Here is a 24462-nt window from a genome sequence, read left to right on the forward strand (position 1 = left end):
CCCCAAACATCATGCCCCATCTCCATCTCTTTCCCACATTCTTGAAATTTTCCTCCTCAGCTCTGCCCTCTGAAATCCCTGGTTTCCTTGGAGACTCAACTCAATTGTTCTCTTCTACAGAAGGTTTTTGCCTAGTCTCTTCTCTTGTTAGTATCTCCTCCTCACCAAGTTTACTGTGGATTTGAATAGTAAATATCTGATATATATTTATACATATATATGTCATCGTCCCATTAGAATATAAGTTTATCTTTGCCTTTGTATCCCCAACACAACACAATGACTGGAGCATAGTAGGTGCTTTAAAAGTATTTTCTAATTGCTCTAATACTCACAGTGACCCTTTGGCTATTAATTTACATCAGACAAACTAAAATGTGGTTACTCTTGGGGTTAAGAAGAATCCCCTGAAAAATCTGCAGAAAAAAGAAGCACTACTTTTTTTTGCCCATTCAATTCTAATACTGAACAGGATTGGAAAACATTGTCAACAAATTGGGTGTAGTGGGCTAAGCCAGGGACTATTATTAGTTAGAAGATCAGAACCTGGTCTTAGCACTGACTCTGAGGAACTATGAATGTCTTTGGGTAAATCGCTTCTCTTGGTGTTAATTTCTTTGTTTGAAAAGTTGTAGGGTTGAATTCAATTAAGGTTCCCTTTATGCTCAAAAAAGGTCAGTGATTATATCGAGACCTGAATTTCAAACAAATATAATGAAATAATAACTGGATAATAGTTTTTAAATTATACTATATTACATTAAAAAAATTTGTTTACACAGCAATAAATTTGTGAGATGATTAACTATGACAGACTTGGATTAAAATTAAGTATGCATTAAAGAGGAAAAAACAATTCTTTCTCTAAAATCTAAGTATTCCAATTCATTACAGAGAATTTATTCTGTTGACATGTCTAGAATTTGTTGAATCATATAAAAACAGTTGTAAAAATGGTGGCTTCCAGTATATCACTGAACTAATTTGTATATTAAATTGTGCCTATAATCTTTATAAACAAATAATGTATTTCAAAAATATTTATAGCAGCTCTTTTTGCGGTGGCTAAGGATTGGAGATTGAGAGACTGCCCATCAATCAGGGAATGGCTGAACAATCTGTGATATATGATTGTGGTGGGATATTATTATGCTATAAGAAATGCCGAGTAGGATGATTTCAGAAACAAATGGGAAAATTTACATGGAATGATACAAAGTGAAGTGAGCAGAATCCAGAGAACACTGTACACAGCAACAGCAATATCATAAGATGAAGACCTGTGAATGACTTCACTATTCTCAACAATACAATGATCCAAGATAATTCTAAAGAACTCATGATGAAAGATATCACCCTCTAGGGAAATAATCCAGACAGAGGCATATTATTTTTCACTTTCTTTTTTGTTGTGGTTTGAGTCTTCTTATACAAAATTAATAATAGGAAAATATAAATATATAAACTATATTGGTTTACTTACCATCAGAGGGATGGAGTGGGGATGAAGGAATAGATTTGAAACTCAAAACTTATTTAATGTTTAAAATTGTTTTAACATGCAATTGAGGGCTCCAAGTCATTATTAATCAGAGAAATGCAAATTAAGACAACTCTAAGATACCACTACACACCTGTCAGATTGGCTAAGATGACAGGAAAAAATAATGATGATTGTTGGAGGGGATGCGGGAAAACTGGGACATTGATGCATTGTTGGTGGAGTTGTGAACGAATCCAACCATTTTGGAGAGTAGTTTGGAACTATGCTCAAAAAGTTATCAAACTGTGCATACCCTTTGATCCAGCAGTGTTACTACTGGGATTATATCCCAAAGAGATTATAAAGAAGGGAAAGGGACCTGTATGTGCACGAATGTTTGTGGCAGCCCTTTTTGTAGTGGCTAGAAACTGGAAACTGAATGGATGTCCATCAGTTGGAGAATGGTTGAATAAATTGTGGTATATGAAAATTATGGAATATTACTGTTCTGTAAGAAATGACCAACAGGATAATTTCAGAAAGGCCTGGAGAGACTTACATGAACTGATGCTGAGTGAAATGAGCAGGACCAGGAGATCATTATATACTTCAACAACAATACTATATGATGACCAGTTCTGATGGATCAGGCCATCCTCAGCAACGAGATCAACCAAATCATTTCTAATGGAGCAGGAATGAACTGAACCAGCTATGCCCAGAAAAAGAACTCTGGGAGATGACTAAAAACCATTACATTGAATTCCCAATCCCTATATTTATGCCCACCTGCATTTTTGATTTCCTTCACAAGCTAATTGTACAATATTTCAGAGTCTGATTCTTTTTCTACAGCAAAATAACGTTTTGGTCGGGTATACTTATTGTGTATCTAATTTATATTTTAATATATTTAACATCTACTGGTCATCCTTCCATCTAGGGGAGGGGGTGGGGGGGTAAGAGGTGAAAAATTGGAACAAGAGGTTTGGCAATTGTTAATGCTGTAAAGTTACCCATGTATATATCCTGTAAATAAAAGGCTATTAAATAAAAAAAAAATAATAAATTTCCATTAAAAAAAACATGCAATTGAGGGAAAGTCAGATATTATTAAAAATAAATGATGCATTACTTTATAAAGAAGAAAGCTGCAGAAATACAGAAATTCAAATTTTAGGAATGACTGTTAATTAGTGATCAATAAAATGAGCAGTATCACAGATTCATAGAAATGGAAATTCTTTTGAATTCCCCTGTATTTGGAATCAGAAAGCCTGCGCGCAAATCCTGATGGGGGCTACTGATTATCCCGGAGATGTTGGGCAAGACATTTCACATTGCTGACCCTTAGTTTCCTCATTGCAATATGACAGGTTTGAAGCAAATATTCTCTTAACCAAAAGCTATAGTTCTATGAACAACATTGAGGTAGATGTCAAAATCCTGTTCAAGTTGAACATATGATTTTCCTAAAATGTTATTTCACATTTGGTAAATAATGATGGATTCTTAACTTTCCAAAATATATAAAACATATTCCTGTATATTCTAAATCCCAGCTTCTGAAACTGGTTCATTATCCCACATGGGATCTCATAGATGAATGAAGGGGTTGCAAAATTATAATGTATTATCAGTAAATGTTTTATTTGTATACCTATTTTATATACTTATATATTCAGGTCACGTAAAAATTTCCCAAACAAAAAATGGGTTGGACATGAAAAATGTTTAAGAAGTTCTGTTCTAAATAAACAAAGGTATTTGGAGTATGGTAGTCTTTTCTCTAATCATAAAAGTCATTTGATAAGAACTTATTAAGAACCTATTATATGCTCAGCACTGTGCTGAATACTAGAAGAAAGGAAGAAAAATATAGTCTCTGCCTTGAAGAAACTTACAAACTGATTGGGAAGGGAGAAATACATTCACTGAAGTATATTTTAATTTAATTTTTAGACTTTTTAAATAATTAAAACTGTGTTCAATGGTCTGAATTAAAGTTTTTACATACAAGATTCATGGGGTAAAACTTGAGGAGGAAATTACAAAAGAGAAATGAAGTAAAGCATGCCATCAAAAACTCTACACAAAAGGGCAGCTAGTTGATATAGTGGATAGAGCACCAGCCCTGAAGTCAGGAGGACCGGAGTTCAAATCTGGTCTCAGACACTTAACACTTCCTGGCTGTGTGACCCTGGGCAAATCACTTAATCCCAATTGCTCAGAAAATAAATATATATCCACAATAAAAATATGGGATAATACCATAAGAAGTAAGGGCATCTATCATTAGCTAGCCTTATGATGTCAATAGAAATCAAAGAGGGTTCCCAGAATATTGGATGAACATCCTATGCCAAACTTCTAGAAGGTCACATACGAGAGTCACTCAAGTTGGAAAGCCATAATAGGCAGCAATCTGTATGCCTAAGGGCCAATATCCAATTTGATAAGACCATATCTACAATCATATGAGCATATATGTGTATTATTTCCATGAATAGACTCAATTTACCTAAACTAAGGAAATGCCATTTGCAGATTAGTTTAGTAAACCAGCAGACATGAATTATGATTCAGACTACTAAACTTTCTGCTGAAATGGAAGTCTCAAAGTGGATTATCCTCTAACATCAAACATGAACCTCTACTATCTTTAATATGAGGCAATTAGGAAAATTGTATTTTAAATCCACAGAAGCGTAGCACGGGATCTCAGAATCATCTGGTCTGGGGCTTTTTAAACTTTTCCCACTTATAGACCCCCTTTTACCTAAGAAATTTTTACACAACTCCAGGAACATAGATATGTAAAATAGATGTAAATCAAATATTTACTGGTAAGAAATCATAATTTCCTGACCCCCCACATTCAGTCACAAGACCCCATATGGAGTCTCAACACAGTTTAAGAAGCTTGGATCTAGCCAATGACCTCCTTTTACAAAGGAGCCAACAGAGTCACAAAGAACATAAGTGATCTGCCAAATTTCACTGAGTTAGGAGGTATCTCAGGTCCCCTAAGTCTGAAGCCAGGGCGCTTTCTTCCTTACCACATAATGGACATTCAATTAATGATGAAAACATAACATAAAAATATCAATGCAAAAAAGCAACAAGTAAACTCTTCCCTCATTCTTCCAGGGGTTAGAGAGCAAAATATTTAAACAATAATATTAAAATATTAAAAATATTTAAGGAAGGAAACAAGGGTCTTTATTTGCCCACACAGAAAAGATGGGATTACTAACAATAACTATTTTTTACAGTTATATAACTAAAAAAAATATTCTTTTATTTTTAAAGGAAGGTATAGTTTCTCAAAAACATAGAAATAATGAAGATATACATGTTATTTTCACTTTCTGGAATCTCTTAAAATATCAATTTCCCAAGGGTGAGGATTGAAATTCAAAATACAGCAATGACGGAGGTAATTTTCAATTTTAGTATTTAGGAACCTCCCCCCTCCAAAAAGAAATCAGAAAAGAAAAAAAAAACTGAATTATTTCCAACACTCCCTAAATATGGCTTAAGGATGATTCGGGAATCAGGAGATCCTGCAGAGAGAACCCCATCATTCACATCCATTCTATGACACCCAAAAGTCAGAATTCAAGAGATCTCAGACAAAGCTACATGTGGTAGAGGTAGACCCAAATTAGGGTTCATTCAAGGGGGAGAAAGGCGAATTGACTGATTCATCAAGTGGAACAGACCTAGTACAGGATGCTTTCCAAACTGAGCCCACCAAGTTCAAAGTCATTCCCAGCTCTACCCTTCCTTCTTTCTAAATTTTCTGACAAATGAACATGTCATAGGAAATGGGCATCTTAAATGTAAGATGACCAAATAAACTTTTCAACAGACCATAAAGGGAATATTCCCACTCTATAATCAAACCTAATTCTACTGATGAGACCAGTTAGATTTCCCTAGTTTTGATTATTTGAGACCAAACTGAGTTCTTTCCAAGCAACAGAAAAGGGGGAAATTCTCCTGAGCATTTACCTGGTGCACACATAATATACAGAGTCAAAAAAAAAAAAAATGAAAGAAAAGCTTATCCAAAAGTAGAATGGGTTATTCCAGGAGGGAGGGAGCCTTGAAGCAGACTGGATCAACCACTTCCGAGGGGTATCTTTATAGATTGGAAATTTTCGATTTTAGAATTATAGTTTCATATTTAGAACCACAAGGAACCCCCAAGATGCTAGGAACATAGGTTTGGAACAAGAGTGATCAAAAATGAAACAGCTCCTGTCCTCAAAGAAGATAGATTCTATCTATCAGGGAAGACAACATATATGTGTATATATATTACATATATATATATATATATATATATATATATATATACAGAGAGAGAGAGAGAAACAGAGAGAGAGAGAGAGACAGAGAGAGAGAGAAAGAAAGAGAAAGAGAAAGAGAGAGAGACACACATACAAGCACACACAAAATCGACACAAAGTGGTTTTGGAGGCAAGGGAAGCAGCCGCTGGAGGGACTGAGAAAAGTTTTGTGTAGAAGGTGGCAGGCACCAGAAATTTGGCAAAAAGGGTGACTCGAGGCCGTGCAAGGGAGGCCTCCAAGCACAATGAGGCTTTTCAGCTTCTTGCGGCCCCGGCTCCTGCCAAAGTCCTACATTCCTTCTGAGAACTTCCAAACTTCTCTCCCTTTTGTCAAACAGGATGTGTTATCCTGACTTTATCTCAGCACTTCTAGTTACTTCCAAGAGTTACACAAATGTGATAATGCAAGGTCCTGAACTCTGATAAGTGGCCTTCTCAAAGGCTAATAAAAATATCTGCTCCGGAGCTGAGCAATGAGAATCATCTGAAAAATCTCAGCTTTTAAAAGGGGAGTTGATTAAGCTCCCAGGATCTCAGCTCAGCTCTCAAAGGTCAATTTGGGGAGCAAGAGAATGCTGGGAAAGCTGCCCTTTTAAGTGCAGGAACAAGGGGGAGAGGGGAGGATAAAGGAAAAGGGCACTGACCTCATTTGGGGTTTTCTCAGGTCTTTCAGGTGGTTTTTGTCATTGTGTGACTGAATGCACTCATCTGCCTTAGACACTTGTGTCACACAGTCCTAGTGGTTGTTCCCTAGTACTTGACATTCATCCCCCACCTCCATGCTTTTGCCCCCAAGTTTTGAATGCACTCCTTCCTTACCTCTGCCTCTTGGATCCCTGGCTTCATTGCTACCTTAGTTACCCTACCCTCCACCATGTCTTCCTGAGCCCCCTCTCCACACAATTACAACACGTTCACATTGTACACAGGCTGCATTTATTAGAGTTCCTGCTGTTTCCTGCTGTAGATTGGAGACTCCTAGAGCCAGGGTTAGTCACTTTTTTGTCTTTGTTATCCCAGGACCTAGTAGGGTCCACTGGCACAAAGCAGGAACTATCAATGTTCAGATCCTGATCTGTGTCAGCAGCTTCCCCCCCCCCCCACCCCCAGCATGCTGTCCCGACACTGGAACCCTAAGCCTGAGAGAATCCAAGCCTTGGAACTGAAAGAGACCTCAAAGGCATCTGGTCCAACCTGCCCCAGCTTAGTGAAGGAGTGGATAGAGCATTGGTCAGGGAGTCAGGAAGCTCTGAATTCAAATCCAGCTTCAGACACTTACTGGTCATGTTACCCTGGACAAGTTACTTAAACTCTGCCTCAGTTTCCTCAACTTTAAAATGAGGAAAAAAACTAGAATCTCCTTCCCCAGGATTATTGTGAAGATCAAATGAGATAATATTTGTAAAGTGCTTAGCAAACTGACTAAACTTAGCAAATTGACATGACTGACTAAAGTGACAGAAAAAAGATCATGATAAATGTTGGAAGGGATGTGGGAAAACTGGGACACTGATACAGTATTGGTGGAGTTGTGAATTGATCCAACCTTTCTGGAGAGCAATCTGGAACTATGTCCAAAGGGCTCTCAACTGTGCATACCCAGCTGGGTCTATATCCCAAAGAGATCATAAACAAGGGAAAAGACCCACATGTGCAAAAATCTTTGTAGCCACTCTTTTTGTAATGGCAAGAAACTGGAAACTGAGTGGATGCCCATTAGTTGGGGAATAGCTGAATAAGTGATAGTGTATGAATGTTATAGAATATTATTATTCTATAAGAAATGACCAAAAGGATGATTTCAGAAAGGCCTGGAGAGACGTACATGAACTGGTGCTGAGTTGAAGTGAAGAGAAGCAAAAGATCATAATTCACAGCAACAACAAGATTATACGACAATCAATTCAACTCTTCCCAACAATGAGATGATTCAGGACAGTTCCAATGGTCTTGTGATGAAGGGAGCCATCTACACCCGGAGAGAGACTGTGGGAACTGAGTGTGGACCACAACATAGCATTTTCACTCTTTCTGTTGTTGTTTGCTTGGATTTTGTTTTCTTTCTCTTTTTTTTCCTTTTTGATCTGATTTTTCTTGTGCAGCATGATAATTGTAGAAATGTGTGTAAAGCAATTGCACATGTTTAATCTATATTGAATTATTTGCTGTCTAAGGGAGGGGGTGGAGGGAAGGGAGAAGAATCTTCACTTTTGTAAGGGTGAATGTTAAAAAATATTTTTTCATGTATTTTGAAAATAAAAACTATTATTAATTTTTTAAAGTATTTAACAGAATGCCAGGTACATGGTAGGTGCTTTGTAAATGCAGGCATTTGTCCTTCTCCCAACCTCCATTTTATAGATAAGGAAATTGGGTTCCAAAAAGAATAAGTGATTCCCCAAAGTTTTTATAAGTCAGAGGATGTGACAAGGGATTTGGGCAACCAGGTCCTCAACTTCAAAGCCAGGTGTTTGCTCCTCAGTGAGAGAGACAGGAAGCTAGAGAAGGAGAGAGAGAGAGAAACAGACAGAAAGAGAGAGAAAGGGAGAAACAGAGAGACACAGAGAGAGAGACAGAGACAGAAACAAAGACAGAGAGACAGACAAAGAAAGACAGAGATTCAGAGATGGACAGAAACTCACTGAGAGAGACAGAGATTGAGGGAGAAAGAGGCAAAGACAGGGACAGAGAAAGGGAAAGGAGAGACAGAGAAAGAAAGAGAGAGAGAGACACATACAGAAACAGAGAGAGAGAGATCGAGGGAGAGACAGAGAGAGAAAAGGAGGAGAAAGACAGATTAAAGAGTGGCAGAGAGAAGAGAGACAGAGAAGAGAAAGATAAAGATAGATCAGAGTGATAGAGAGATAGAAACAGAGAGACAAAGATTGAGGGAGAGATAGACAGACAGAGACACAGAGAGAAGAGAGACAGAGAAACTGAGACTGGGGAGAGATAGAGACAAAGAGAGACAGAAACCTAGACAGAGAGAAAGAGAGAGAGAGAGAGAGAGAGAGAGAGAGAGAGAGAGAGAGAAGAAACAGAGAGAGATAGAGAGAGAAACAAAGACAGAGAGAAGAGGGACGGGAAGAGAGAGAGACAGAGACAGTGACACACAGAGAGAAACAGACACAGACACAGACCCAGTACTGAGGGGTAAAGGGAATAAGAGAGGCCATGAGAGCAGAAGATGTAAAAGAGCCTTTTCTAAGATGAGAGGAGACTGACTTGCCTCTTGTTTCCAGGGAGCCAGTGGCAGAGCCAAGGCTGGGATCCAAACTATTCTTGGTCCATTGTAACCCTTATCTGTACTATCAGAGGTTAGTTTATCACCTACAAAGAAGTACATGAAGAGGGAGTGAAGGGAAGGTAAGAAAAGTTCTAGATTCTCAAAGATAAATGGATTCGACTTTACAACTTAGCTGTAAGTTAATCTTGCGCATGTCCTAAGGAGGTAGGGGAAAATGGACACACCAGTCAATCAACAAGCATTTAATACATGCCTGCTGTATACCCAGGACTATATGAAGCAATGGAGAATATGAAGCCACAGATGGAACAGTCACTGTCCTTGGAACATAAGTCATGGTACCAACAGTCCTAAAGCATGGCTCTCATTGATGGGGGATAGCGTGCCGCAGCACACAAGAGAGTTATGTATAAATATTGGGAATAAATGCTTCTTCCTTCACTTTTCTAATCCCTCACCCACTCTCCATCTTCCCTCCCCATCAGTTGACCTGGTTCTGGACCATTATGGTCATGGGATCAAAGGGCCTAGAGCTAAAAGGTCTCCCTTCCCCTCTTGTTTGAGGAAGAACCTGAGATTTGTGGAGATGAAAGAACTTGCCTGAAAGTCTCTGGGTAGCCAGAAAAGCAATGCCTAGATTTGGACTACAGACCTCCCAGGCCATATACCCACTACTTTCCCTTCTATTACCATAGGGCCTCAGTCTCAGCTCTGCCAAAATAAAAGGCAAAACCTGCTTGTCTTCCCTTGGAGCAGATGATGTCAATTGCTGTGAGTCTAATCTTTAGGCAAAGAAATGGCCTAAAAGGGCCTGGAATGATTTCCTAAGAATCCCTGACATCTGAACTGACCCAAACTCCTTTCAGATCTAAGTTCCCTGGATGAGCCCAAGCCAGGCTGACCTGAGAGAAGGAGAAGGTGGTCTCCGGCCCACTATGGTATTCTCAGGAATTCACAGATTTCAGAACCCCAAGTTCTGAATACAGACAAAACTTGATTGACTCAGTGATGAAGAGGATCCAAGACCCCGAGAAATCCAATTAGCAGAGAGATGATGGATCCCTGCCTCTCTCCCAGAGTGGGTATGAGACACAAGCCTCAACAGCTAGCAAAGGCTTCCTTCATTGGGGCTGCTCTTCCTCTTCATTGGACTAATAACCGAATCATGTTGTAGTCAGATAACAAGACAGAATCATCCCAGACATTTTTAGGGCAGTAAGAAATCATAAGATCATAGATTCCAATCTAGAAGTAGTTCCAATCCCTATCGTCTCTTTTACAAATGAGGAAACTGAGGTCCATAAAAGTTCCCTGGGTCACACAGTTGAGACGATTGAAATTTGAATCTAAATTCTGACTCCAGCAACTCAGTCAAAATTAATTTTAAAAATAATAAATAACAATACACTAATATTATTTTAATCATCGTTGTTAGAAAATTTGAAATTAAATCTTTAAAATGATCACAGAGATCACTCCCATGCAGATAAAACACAAACTCAGTGGAAAATCTCCTTGCTGTCCCTTTCCTGAAAATGTTAATACTAAATAGAATGAGTGAAAGGCAGTGTTACCTAACAGATAGCAAGCCAGTGGGATCAGGACCACAAGAACTCAAGCCTTGCTGGAAACATACTGGAGAAGCCCTTTAACCTTTCAGTGCTCCCAAACAATAAACCATCCTAAATTCCAGATGAGATACTCATCTGAAATGAAAGAAAATTTCTTTCACACAAGTGAAATGTAAGAATTGGACAAAGATATATGTAGCACATATGTATGTGTATTTATATACAAATATATAATATATATAAATATATTTTATATATATATAACATCCTCACTGATTATATGTTTTATATTGTAGCATATCATAGCATATTCAACATTTGGGCTACAGGCAAATTTCTATTAACCATCTTCTTCCTACCATGTATTTATTTCTTTTTATTTTTTTTAATTTATAGAACAAAACAAGCATTTCCATCACATAGCACAATTTAAAAACAAAGATGACTGTATATAAACTGAAAGTCCTGAAAATACCAGATGCCATAAGTAAGATGTTTTCTTCTTAGACACTCTCCTAATATTGTCTACTCGATGTCCACATTCAAAGCTCCAGTGCCCGGTTTAATTTTCCCTGAAGCATTCCTTAGATTCTTAGATCCTTTTGGATGTCGATGTCATGCTCTGCCCTCAGTGGACACATGGAAATCAAGATATAATTAGGCCCCCTAGATTACAATAGTTGAAGAATTCTCCCTGATCTGTTGCCTGGCGGTAAATCCTTCGGCTATTTTTTGCTCCTAGTAACAAATATTTGGGATTGCGATTGCTTCCCAAAACAAAGTTTCATAGATGATTTCTTCCTGTTCTACTGTCCTAAAATAGCCTAGGACTACTTTCAGACTATGTTCATTTTCTTGTCGACATACACACACACACACACAAAAATCCCAGGTGTCCAGAGAAAGTTTGACATTGACCTCATGGCCTGTCCCTTTGGTAACTGCCCCCCAAGCATGACTGATTAGATCTCAGAAATATTCATAGGAAATGGGTGTCTTTAAGCCCCAAGGAAGCCACTAGAACTACGTGGCTCTTAGTAATAGAACTCATCCCTGAAAGAGCTGCATCAGTAAATTCAATTCTAGTTGTATTTTATTGTTATTATTTATCATTATCTTCTCAGGAGTTTGGATAGAGAGAGTGCCGCAGAAAACTACTTCTCTAGTGTTTTTTTTAATATTAATGTTGATTGTTCTTACTATTATTGTTGTTATTCTGCTTCTGTGGTTGATGTAGGGAATTCTCTCAGAGTAAAAATCCCAGTCTGACAAGCAGACAGGCACTTGCCCTCTAAATCATTACCTTTCAGAGTGTGTGTGTGTGTGTGGACGTAGAGACTCGCCTAGAGTATCTGATGGGAGCAGCATTCAAACCCAGGTCTCTCACCCTGCCGGCTCTCTGTCCACTACAATATTCTTCTAATTACGACAACTGACACAAGTTTTTAAAAGGCTTTATTTACCTCCACAAACTGTCATAAGGAGAGAACATTGACCTCAGCTTCTGGAAGAGCTGAATTGAAATCCTACTTCAGATACTTATTGACTATGTGTTCCTAGGCAGGTCACTTTACCTCTCCCTCAGTTTCCTCATCTGTAAAATGCTGCACAGAGTTGTTGAGAGGCTCAAAGGAAATAATATATGTAAAATTCTTTGCAAATCTTAAAGTCCTTTATTACTGTCATGTATTATCTTCGTTCCTATCTGACAGATTGTGTCTGTATCTGCACGTTTCTTTCAGAAGCATCCCATTACCCTGCCTCCCAGAAAGATCCTGTTCGATGTTCCTGACCGACTACCCCAAAGACACAGAGTACTGGTTGTAATTAAATTTGCCCTGTCTCTTTAAATGTTCTGGCACCCCCACTCCCCCAATTCCTGCTATTGCTCCGTCCATATATTATACCTGTCAAATTGTTTAAACTCTAATGAGTCAGAGTGGGGCACTGGGTGGGAGAAGGAGGGAAAAACATTCCCTCGGTCTGAATGTGACTGCACAGAGAGGAAGTAGGGAGATACTGGCTAAGCAGCCAAATCCATGCTCAGCAGCCGGAGGGAGAAAGAGAGCTCCCTGCCCGGGATGCAGGTTCCCTCCCCACGTGGGAAAATGCTGGGGGAGGCTGGAGGCATCTGCAAGGTCAGTTACTTCCTCCCTCAGAACTGCTAGTGCTAGGGGAAAAGTCTCTCCTGTGAGAAGGGGGCAGCTCCTGGCAGCCATCACCTGCCCACCCCAAGCTGAGGTGATAAGGGGGCACTGAGGCCTTCCTCTTGTCCCCCCTCAGCACAATCCTCTCAGTCAATCCTGGGAAACGGTTCTGGGAGCCTGGGAGGGGCCCAGCCCAGACAACAGAGAACAGTAATTAGAAAAATGTGAGGGGACCCAGGCTGGGAGAGGACAGCAGCTGCTGGGTGACCTCTGGGGAAGTGTCTGCCCAAGGAGATAGGCCGATGGTTTCCAGCTGCCGAGATCAGCTGGGCAGCCTCAGCCGAGCTCGGGGCCGGGGGCAAGGGGAAGCGTTAGTAGCGGCCCTTCTGGCTGTAGGGAGTGAGGGGTGACCCTGCCAGCTCCCCTTCCCGACCAGAGTCATCAAGAAGGGAGACCGAAGGGCATCTTCTTTCCCAGCCAGTGAGGGAGAGGGCCTCTCTATCAATGGAGATTTCTTCCCAGGATGTATAAATGACAACCCTAAAGGCCTACAACCCACTGGTTCAGGTCGGTCAGAGTCCAGCCTCTTCCTAGATTTGGGGTCTGTGTCATTTGACTTTTAGGAGGCAGCAGAGCTATAAGACTCTGCTTCTCAAATGAAGCTCTGCCATCAGCTATTCTAACCTCTTCTGTGAAAAGCCTGAGACCCAGACAGGGGAAACTGATTTGTCCAAATCAGGATCGGAACCCAGGACCTCTGCTTCCAATTCCAGTGCCCCTTGATGTTGCTGTGGCTGCTCCTCCCTCCCTGTGTGACCTGGGGCCAGTTATTCTAACCCCCATCTTCAGTCTCCTCATCTGTCAAATGAAGGGGCCACGGCAGATGTCCTCTGAAGCCCCTTCCTGTTGGGATCCTCCCAGAGGTCAATTCTTTTGAGTTTCCTGCTCCCTCTCCCTTAGGCCTCTCACCCCGAGCCTAAATGAGTCAGGGCAGAGCAAAGGAGAGGGAGAAGCTGCTGAAGAAGGACCTCAGGGCAAGCTGGCCATAGGCTCAGATGACAGAGGGGAGCGGTGGGGGTGGGGCACAAGGGAGGTGGGGAGAGGAGATGCTGTATCTTTTCAAGGAACCCCAATCAAGTAGGAGCAGACCAGTGTAGGGGGCAGATCCAAGGCTGTGCCTTCCACTCCTGTGGGCCCCAAACTCAGACCCAGAGTGAGTCAGGCAAACAGAAGGCGTAAGGTAAGATGGGAGGAGAGGGAGCCTAATGGAATATTCAATATCCTGTGGAAAGCATTTTCTGCTCTGAGCTCCCAGCAGCTAAAAGCCAGTAATGGGCTTGGGAGCCTGGACTTCCTCTCCCTAATGTCCAGAGGAGCCTTAGTGCTGGAGCCGATCGATCGATCGATGGCACTCCTCCGGTGCAGGCAGCAGGAGCAGACTGGGCAGAAGCTTCCTAGACAAGGCTCCCACCTGCCCGGCACAGTCCCAAGGCAGGCCCTGGGATCCGAAGGCAGGCCCTGGGATCCTAAGCCCCTGCAACTTTGAAGGGAGGCACGGTTTACCAGTCTGGCTTTTGGGCCTGCTGCTTGGGAACTAGGAAGAAGGAAGGGAGGTTGATGGAGCTGGCCCTCTCCTTCTCCACCCAAACCTGAAGACCAAAGAGGTTTACCAAAAGGTTCTTTTTAGATGGGGGCAAACGCACCCTGGATCCCTTCTGTAAGGCCCCCACCCACAAGAAAGGCTTAAGCCAAGGAAGAAGCCAGCTGGTGAAATAAAGCTTCTACCTTCACGGGGAGTCACTGAAATGATATTAACCCTACAGGCCCCCAAGGCCTCAGGAGGTGAGCTTTGTTTGAAACATCTCCCAAGTGGCTCTGTTTCATGCCCCACGAAGTACCAACCACTACACCCCCCTGCCTCAGTGGGGCTGCTGAGCTTTGCCCCTCCTCTGCATCCCCTTTTCAGCACTCTTGTCCCCAGTCAGATCGTCAACCATTTCAGTGGAAAGGATCACCTAGTCCACTGTCTCCCAAGAATCCTCTTGGATTGGAGCAGATGAGGAAACTGAGGTCAGAGAAGGGCCCAAAGACATGGCCAAGATCGCACAACCAACTGGCAGCAGATCCAGCCCGGGATGCCCGAGTTTCCCCTTTTCACTCTGCCCGTGAGTCTCTGGGCCGTGGTACAGGCAGCTCTGGACTGGGTGGGCTTAAGACCCGGGAAGCCCTTCCTCTGCCACTCCCAGGCTTGGGGAGCTGGGGCCAGGCGCGTCCCCTCACCTCCGGCTAAAAAGTCAGGGGGTCGCGCTCCTTCTCTAAGATCACCCCAAAGCTCTGTCCGCCTTTGCAGCTTCCAACTTTCCCTCCAGCCCAGCCCGGGATCCCCCCTCCCTCTCTTTCTGCTTCCACGGGCGTCTGTCACCACTGAGCATGCCCAGTTGCCAAAGCTGGGTGTTTTATTTATTTTTTTTTGGGGGGGGTCCTCGGGGCTTTAGGAACAGGGCGGGGCCTCGGGGCCTGTGGGAACCCGTGTTGCTGCCGAGGCCTCCGGGATCGGCAGCCGCGGTGGGCTGGGGGCCGCGGACACCCGGAGCTGGGCGGTGTCTGGGCGCCCGCAACTTCCTGGGAGCCCGAGCAAACTTTTTCCACGCTCTTTCGCCTCTCCTGGGCCTGAATTCCGCCCAGGCGCTTGTCTCCCTCCCATCCCCGGGGGTGGTGCTACGGGAGCTGGATAGGACGGGGCTGGGGGGGGGGGGGGGGGGGGGGGGGGTGGTGGGGGGGGGCGACGCGGCGGCGGAGAGGGGGAAGGATAGAGCTTTCCCAGAGCCGAGCCCGAGGTGAGAGACGGCAGCCACTCAGGCACTTCTCAGCCATCTCCGTGCCGAGACGGGCACCGTCCCGTCCCCTCCCCGGCTCCCGGAGCCATCCCTGGCGCGGGCCGCCCCGGCACAGCCCGCTAGCGGCTCACCCCTGCCTCCCCACGGGCGGCCGCTGCCCCAAGTGGCCTCGGCGCCTCTGGGAGCGCCGCTCTGTCCCGGAGCGGGGGCTGGGGGCGGGGGCCGGGGGGCGGGAGCCGGGGTCGGGACGCTCCTCTGCCCCGCCGCCCTCCGCGCCGGGTCGGAGCCGCTGCGCCTACCTTTCGGACTTGGTGAATTTGCGGAACGCCTGGCGCAGGTCGTGGAAGGAGCGGTAGGTCTGGGGCTCGGCGGAGATGCCCTGCGCCCGGGTGGTCCGCGGGCCCATGTGGCTGGTGGGCGCGGGCAGCACCGACTGGCACTTGTGCAGCTTGCGTCGCAGCTCCTGGATCTCCTCGTCCTTCTCGGACAGCCGCTTCTCCAGCTCCTTGATCCGGCTCTCCTTGAGCAGCAGGATCTTGGCGAAGTCCTCCTCCAGCTCGCTCATCTTCCAGCCCAGCCTGGCCCGCCCAGCCCCGGGCCCAACTTTTCCTGCTCCTCGGGCGGCGGCGCGGCGGCGGAGGGAGGGGGCGGGGGGGCTTCGGCGGCGCCCGGGACGGGCGGGAGGGTCAGGGGGCGATCGGGCTGCGGGAGGGAGCCCCGGACTGTCGCCCGAGCGGGAGAGCGGAGACTTGCTGCCGCCGCCGCCGCCGCCGCTGCTACCGCTGCCGCTAGCCGGGTGGGGGGCGGCGGGGAGAGAGCAGCGGGCGCGCTTCGATCCACTTACTGCTGAATGGCCTGAAAGCCCCGGGACGGGAGAGAACCTAAGAGCGAGCGCGAGACGGGAGCTGTTGAGTGCTAATCCCGAGAGCCTCCGGGGAATAGGTGATTAGCTTTCATTGAGAAACCAATTAGAGCCGCCCAGTGTCCCCTGGGACCCCCCGCCCCCCAATCACTCCAGGAGCGCACGGTGGGCAGGCGGGCTCAGAGCCCGCCCCCCCCCCCCTCCCCGGTGCTGGGCGGCTGCCTGCCTGAGTGTTGGGTCAGAGGCGCGGGCGGCCTCTCTCCAGCATCTCTCTGCCCATCCCTCCCCGGCACTAGAGGGTACCAAAGGGAGGGGGAGGCGGGGAGGAGGAGGGGGGGGGGCAGAGATGGGGCTTTATGCCACTTGATCCTTGAAATAGCAACAATGACCATGTGATTCGGTGGGTGACGCAGCTCCTTGTAACCGGAGCCTAAGACTTTGTGTAGGGGCTGGGGATGGGGCGAAGGTTTGTTTTTTCCCCCCCTTAAGCATTTCATCAATATTAAACTGCCTTCAGATGAGAAGCTGCAGAAGCCCATCTGCGCTTGGACCCCATGCATCTCCTCTCGCCACTTCAGCCTCCACTCAGGCGCGGGTGTCTTTAAGAGTTTGCTTTGCCCGGAGTTATCCGGCTCCCACGGTGTGTAAGTGGTGCGTGTGTGAGTGTGTGTGAGCAAGGGAGCCGCTAGTCCGAGAGTGCTCGGAGCGCCCTCCCGTCCACGCCCAGCGATGGGCTCCTCCCGAAGAAGGAGACTTGGGCTTGGCTCGGGCCCTCCTAGGGCCAGCCTCGTGTGGGCGGCCCAGAAGGAAACGGGCGTTCCGGACCGAGCGTGGCCCTCCTGGGACTGGGAGCAGCCCGCCCGAGCCTTAGGCTCGCTGCGAAGGCCCGCCTCGCCAGCTGCAGCGTCCGCGAAGACAGGCCCTCGGGACAGCTGCTTGCTCACTGGGAACTCCAGTTCTGGACGTGCCCGACTCAAGGGAGCCAATCCCCTCTCCGGGCCGGAAGTCCACTTCCCCAGATGCCCCAGGAGAATCGCCGACAGGGAGCCCCAGAACTGGGCCCGCCGGCTCCCCATTCCTTGGCATCGAACACCCACGCAGCGCAGGGCGACAAAAGCCAGCCCTGCCTCCGGGCGCTTACAGCCCTCTGCAGGGATGCTACCCAGGGGGCTCTTTTCAGGGCCCCAATGCTAAAAAAAAAAAAGGTGACCTTACTCGACTAGATTCCACCCAGCCTTTGCAGAATCCAGCTAAGAGCCCTTCACACCGTCGGATTCCCTTTTCCCCCCTGAGTACCAACATTTTAGCTGAGTTTTCACTCCCTTGAGATTCGTATGGATGCAGAGCAAAAAGACACTTTCGACCAACTTTTCCAAGCTGCTTCACTTTAATTATGACATCCTAGTAAGGGAGGTGGGTTTTGACCCAGTCCCAGAATTCTAAAGCCATTGTAATCTTTCCACTGTTGCTCCATTGCTTTTCCATCTTATGCGCGTGTTGGGGGGAAGGAGGTAAGGAGGAATTACACATACATAAGAAAAAAACAAAAAACAAAAAAAAACAAAAAGGATTTACCTTCACGCAACTAATTTTTTTTTTTAAGTTTAGATTTTTTTTTTTTTAAGTTCATTGACTACATCAGTCAAGATGACTGGCCATGACCCCTTTTTTTTTTTTTTAAGTACAATGACTGCATCGGTCAAAATGACGTGGCCATGATCCATCTGCTGGAAGGTAGCTATACCCCCTGAACGTCAAAAATTGATCCACCACTGGGTGTTTCTAGATTAGTCCACATACTCAGACCACTAATTCATTTCACTAAGGTTTTGATCTCCTGCTAACTTTTTTAGACAACTTCTTTATTAAATGGGCTTTAAAAAAAGATTAGTTAATATGCCTCCAATACTTATCATAAATAAATTGTAGTTTCCTTACAGAAAAAAAAAAATAAAGTACATTGTTTACAGAAACTTTAGGAACTACTAGAAACTTAAAGTAGCAGGTCAAGGTTTGTGGCTGGGTTCTTGTATTATAATGGAAATTCCTAAGCATATATGGGTTGGACTAGGCAGCTGCTAATTTCTTTCACTTCTCAAATCCTATGATTCTTGAAGTTTCCTAATAATCATTGAACAGGAAACTCTTATCATTCTCATTTCTTATCAAGAAGGAATCTGAGATTTACAAGTTAAGGACTTTATCCCGGAGTCACACTTTTTTTAGAATCCCAATTTATTCCCAAGTGGGGGGATGGGGTGGGAGGAGAGCACACCCTTTCAGTGGTAAAACTTGGAGATCTTTAATCTGGAAATAGCTCTCCCTTTGCCAAGTTTTCTTTCCATTTTATGATTGTTTTCAACTTTCTTTTCTTTTTTCCATCTGAAGCTCAGACCCAGCAGATGCTCACCTCCCTCTGCCCCCACTCTTATTTATAAAGCTGTTTTTCTTTCTTCCCTTTATCTAATCCAGCTACTATTTCTTGGCTTCCTGATCTGAAACATTCAACCTTGTCATAATGCCTTTTGAGAACACTCAAACTAATTGACATTTATAAATAGTACAGGAGAAAAGACCTTTCATCACATCTGAAAACCTAAGCAGAGGTGCAGCTTTATTTGTGGAAGAGGTGGGAAGGGTTGTAAAATCTCTGGTAATTGGAAGACTATGCAGTGGCTCATTTTGAGACTTGGGGATAGCTGAAACACCAGGTGTTCATTCAATTCTCTCCTGCCTCTCAGAAACATTTTCCAAAGGAACCCCCAAAGCCTTTGCTTCCATCGCTGTTTCATGTAAGTTAGAGCTTTTATGTATAACTTGAATTGAATTCTACAGTAACATCTGCTGACAGTCAATCCTATTTTTTGGCTAGAGAGAATACAAGTCCTAAGTGAACTTTGAAAAGGGACAGAAAATAAATCTCATTTCGGTATCTTTGGTCTAGTACTTCTATTGTTTTACAGAGTGGGAAACTGAGACCTAGAAAGGAAAAGGGACTCAATGATCTAAATTGGCTTCTATTTCTAAATTGTTGAGGTAATGTAGTCCAAGGCAAAGAGTAGATTTGACATCAGAATCTGAGTTCAAATTTTACCCCCGACACTGACACTTTTTGTGAAAATCTTTATGTTCTCTGAGATTTGGTGACTTTTTTTTGAAAATCATTTATGTTCTCTGATATTTGGTGACTTTTTTTTGAAAATCATTTGTGTTCTCTGATATTTGGTTTCCTCCTCTATTAAGTGAAAAGAGGGATGAGAGAATGTTTAAAACCTAGTTCTGCCCTGATCCTATAAAAGTGAGAAAAAAAATTAAAAATAAACCTTATTTCCTTAAAATTTGGATGGGGTTTCCATTTAAAAACAGAACTCTGTGACTTCTGTCTTGTTTTATTCACCAGTGAGAAGCATGAGCCATCAAAGCAGAAAAGAAATCAATGAAATCTTCATTTTTTAAAAAAATTTGTTCTTATTACAGAGAAGGGCACCACCTAGTGTGTGAATGGAAACACGAACCATTTCCCCCAGAGTCCTTTGAGTAGATGGCTGTTCTTAACTGGGAAGAGTCCTGTGGTAGAGATCCCTTGCTAGGGATGGGCTGGAAGAAAATGGAAGCCAGATTCTACATGCAGAAGAATGAGCAGAAGCACCTTCAGTATTCTTTCTGCAAATCTGCACACTTTAGCCAAAGGCTGTAATACACTTTAGCTAGGCAGTGACAGGGTTTGATGACTATCCACCATTTTAACATCTGGCTCTCTAGACTGAAGCAGCTGCTGGGTTGCTAATGAGAGCCTGGAGTCTTGCTACTGCTGGGCTAGTTTTGATACAGTGACATCTTTTATAGGAAACAACCTATGTACTGATGTACACAAACCTCTCTGTGTTCATTCAACAGCTCTGGCTAAAGAGAGGGAATATATAATTCTGCCTTCCCCTTTCCCCTTTATTGTTGAACCGATTGGCTATATAACATATAAGCTCCTTGAGAGGAGGGACTTCTGTTTGTCTTTATAGTTCTGGTAGCTGGCACACAACTGATGCCAGGTGCTAATAATCTATGATTAATAAAGACTTGTTGAGCAATTGACTTGGGATCAACAAAAATAAGATTGACCTCTTGCCTTTGACACATCTGCTTGGTGACAGAATTTCCCAAGTTGGAAAAGCAGGAAGATGGGATTAATAAAAGTCAAAGGAATTGTGTAAGGGGATGGCACCTGAGCTGAGCCTTGGGTCTCTTGCTATGCCAAAAAATTAAGTATTATGCAGGTGCTCATTTATTCCATGCATGCCAATTAACGGAGCTTTCTAACTTCTTAGTGAAGTTTTAAGCTAATAAAGTTTCAAACTGAGCTAAGATTTTTTGAGGCACACTGAAAAGAACAGGATTGATCCTTTGCGTGCAATTATCTGGATGTACAATCAGCAAACATTTATCAAGTGCCTACTGTGTACCAGACACTGGACCAAGTGTTGGGATACAAGTGTAAAGAAGGAAACAATCCGTATAAACAATGAACTTACATCCTAATGGTAAAGACAAGAAATATGGCTACAAAGACAGACAGATAGATAGATAGACATGTATGTATGAAGATAATAAAAACAAATATATATGGAGTAGTTATAGACAAGATAATTGGGGGAGGTTCTGAAAATGCTTCAGGCAGAATATGTTGCTTGAATTAATTTTAAAAAGAGAAGGGCTCCATGGAATGAGAAAGGATGAAAATATATTTCAGGAATATAGGTATTATTTTTGTGTGTGCATGCAAGTGTGTTGCAGGTGAATCTGACTTTCACATCATGTTATAGGATTTACAAAGCTCCTGTGTTATCCTACGTGTTCCTCACAACTACTCTGTAGTGGGTACTATAATTTTCTCTATTGCCCAGATGAGGAAACATTCAAATTAAGTGATTTAACCTGCAGGCACATGTTTAGTATGAGTCAGAGGTAGGATGTGCCACTCCAAAGCCAGTGTTCTGCCCATTGTATTTTCCTGATCAGAATGAAGACATCAATTCCACTCTTGATGGGTGATAGATTCATATCACAATGAAAAAAGCAGATTTCAGTTCAATTTCAGGCAAGAACTTTTTGATAAACAGAGCAAAGTCAAAAGGGCTCTCCAGAACTTAAGGGATTTCCTCTCTTTGAAGGGCTTCAATCAGAGGCTTAATCAAGAGTTGGAAGGGACTGTAGACCACATCTAATCTTAATCTGTTTCTCTAACAGATTGGGAAACTGAGGCCAAATAAGGTTTGTTGATTTGTCACTTGTTGGACAAGTTGTAGAATGAGTTCTTATCCTTGTTTGGGTTAGATCAGTCTCTCTGTTCCCTTCCAGTTTATAGATTTTATGAGACTCTGAAAAATAGGATAAAAATATTTATAGGAACACTCTGGGCAAGAAGAGGAAATGCTGAGATCCCCTTTCTATATACCTACCTCAGCAATTCAAATCTCCAAACCCACTGATATAGTCTCACTTATTTTATACTAATTAATACCCATTTTATACACATTTGTTTATGTGTGAGTATTGTCAGCATACCTATGTCAGACTCACTGAACAAAGAACTTTGAGAATGTACACACACACACACACACAAATGGAAACACCTAAGATAAGAGACTATCATTTTTGTCTTTTTATTCCCAGTAAAGGACTCATAAACAATACATCCTTAATAAATGTTTCTTGCTGGTTATTTCATATCTTCCCTAGATTCTCTTACTGCTATGTAGCTATCCATTAATTTTTATACTTATTTTATTCTGATGATCTAAAACATGTCTACCTGAAGGTTTGGTAATTTATCATTGATATTAATATTGATATAGAACAGGAAGAGGGAAGATAGATTAAATTCAGGGCTTTATTTCATTCTGAAAGGGGAAAGGGACAGGATTCTTGACGATTAGGAACCTAACAAAATTGAATAGAGAGCAGATGTGTTATTAGTCTAGAAACAACCTAGAGATGCTTTGCGAGCCGTTTGAGCAGTGGGGCCGATACTCAGGATGAAGGGAACACATCCTACAGGGAGTAATCATATTGTGTTCAGCTCTCCTCAGGGATAAGACTAAAAGACTCAGAGGGCAGTAAAATGAAAGTAACATACCCCATCCTTTCCTTAGGCTCTTTTCATTTCTCTCTTCCCTTTGTGGAAAATAAGGACTTTCCATTTTCATTAAAGCTATTGACATGTGACTAGTAAGTCATTTCAAAGCGACAACCTTCAAATAAGCGAATCTGGAGATATCTGGAGAAAGTGGTTTCTTTTTTTGTGAAAGTTACAATAATTCTATGTCTAATGTTCTCATCTATATTTGTTCATTGGACCCGGTTTTAGACTTTTTCAAATATATTCTTCCCCCTTGAACTCCTAACTAACTTCCTTTTTTTTCTAATAAAAGGGTACAATTTGGAAGTCACCTCCAATCTCCACACCTTTGCAAACACTGTGTCCTGTATGCTTGGGATGCCCAACTTCTTTGTCTACACATATGGAAAGACTGAACTTCCATCTCCTATAGGATGATTTTTCTGTTTCTTTTAGTTTTATTTTCATCCTTAAATCAAATTTCACTGTATAAATGCTATAGTTTCCTCAGGGCTATAAAAATTTAAGATTTTTATATAAAGTTATAAAAATGCCAAAGATGGGGGGGGGGGCGGCTTTTGTTTGTTTCCCCAATGCCTATAACTTAGCAATTGTTTAATAAATGTTTGAACTGAATAAAATAAAAGAGCTATGTATGTATGTAATTCACTGGAACCACATTCCAAGGATATAACACTATAAATTAAAAAAGAGAAAGATATCTTAATGATCATTTAATTAGCATTCTCATTTTACTGTTACAGAAATAAGGACCAAACCAGTTAAGTAATTTATCCAACGTTATACACATAGCAAAGTGAGATTTCAAATCAATTCCTCTGACTTGGAACTCTGCTGTACAAGACTAGTTTGCATGCAATCTGAGCCCATTACTCTAAAAAGAACAAATCTATTTGGAAATCATTTACTTTTCTTTCATAGAACCCCTAATTGCAAACTAAAGGATTAATCTTTTTTCTGCAGAAAAAGAAAAGAAACTTGCCCCTCTTGACCAACACTCTTCTGAACAACAACAGACACTCCAATTTTCACAGGCAATAATTCAAAATTGGCTCATTGATTAAATTCAAAAATCAATATTAAATATAGCTCCATTCCAGTCACATTAATTAAAGTAGGATCATAAGAGATACACTCAATTTGTGTGCTAAAACAACATAATAAAATGTAATAGCTATTAGAAAGACTCATTTCTTTGAGGTTTAGAAATACTTTAGTTTGATGCTAGTAGAAAAAAATCAAGTTTCTCTTTTTTATCAATACAATCATCTTTTAAAAAATTTTTACTCTGTTATGGAAATGCTTGCTTTACTTCATAAATCCAAAATAAGATGAATAAACCTGAAAAGGTACTCTTTTTGCAATACAACAAACTGTAGAAAGTAGGGAGAGGGGAAAAGTAGGGAATGGAAGGAAGAGAAAAAGATCATATGACAAGAGCTTAATATCCTCCATCTTGTTTTCAAGATTCTATTTAAGAAGAGAGGATGAATTTATGGGCATTATTCAGACAATCACTATGAGAAATCAACCAGAAGTGACACCAGGAAGCTTTAGCATTACAAGGCAATAGCAATGGGGTTTTGCTCAATCCATCCAAAGACCTGTAATTCCTTCAGAAGGAGTGCTCGCTTCCACTGACATAACATGGAGCCCCCCTGTGAATAAGAATGACCTTGGAAAATAGCTGTAGCTGAAAAATGTGTCCTCCTGAAGCTGCCCTGGTAATGGTGTCCCCTGAACTTTAGAGGGCTTGACCTTAGCTAAAAGATATAGAAGCATTTTACCTCTCTGAATCCAGGTAAGAACCCAAGGCCTCCCCAC

The 24462-nt window shown here is 42.8% G+C and overlaps 1 protein-coding gene across 1 annotated transcript in view; it reads right to left on the reverse strand.

Moving 5' to 3' along the window:
- The window catches only part of PRKG1 (protein kinase cGMP-dependent 1), a 1288902-nt gene extending 1272313 nt beyond the window's left edge, over positions 1 to 16589 (reverse strand). The window contains exon 1 of the mRNA XM_031949481.1: positions 15943 to 16589. Within this exon, the coding sequence (XP_031805341.1) occupies positions 15943 to 16208 (266 nt within the window). The 5' untranslated portion in view covers positions 16209 to 16589. The remainder of the gene's footprint in view (positions 1 to 15942) is intronic.
- Between the last annotated feature and the right edge of the window lie 7873 nt (positions 16590 to 24462).

The sequence above is a fragment of the Sarcophilus harrisii genome, chromosome 2 (genome assembly GCF_902635505.1).
Source record: "Sarcophilus harrisii chromosome 2, mSarHar1.11, whole genome shotgun sequence".
Classification (NCBI taxonomy): Eukaryota; Metazoa; Chordata; class Mammalia; order Dasyuromorphia; family Dasyuridae; genus Sarcophilus; species Sarcophilus harrisii.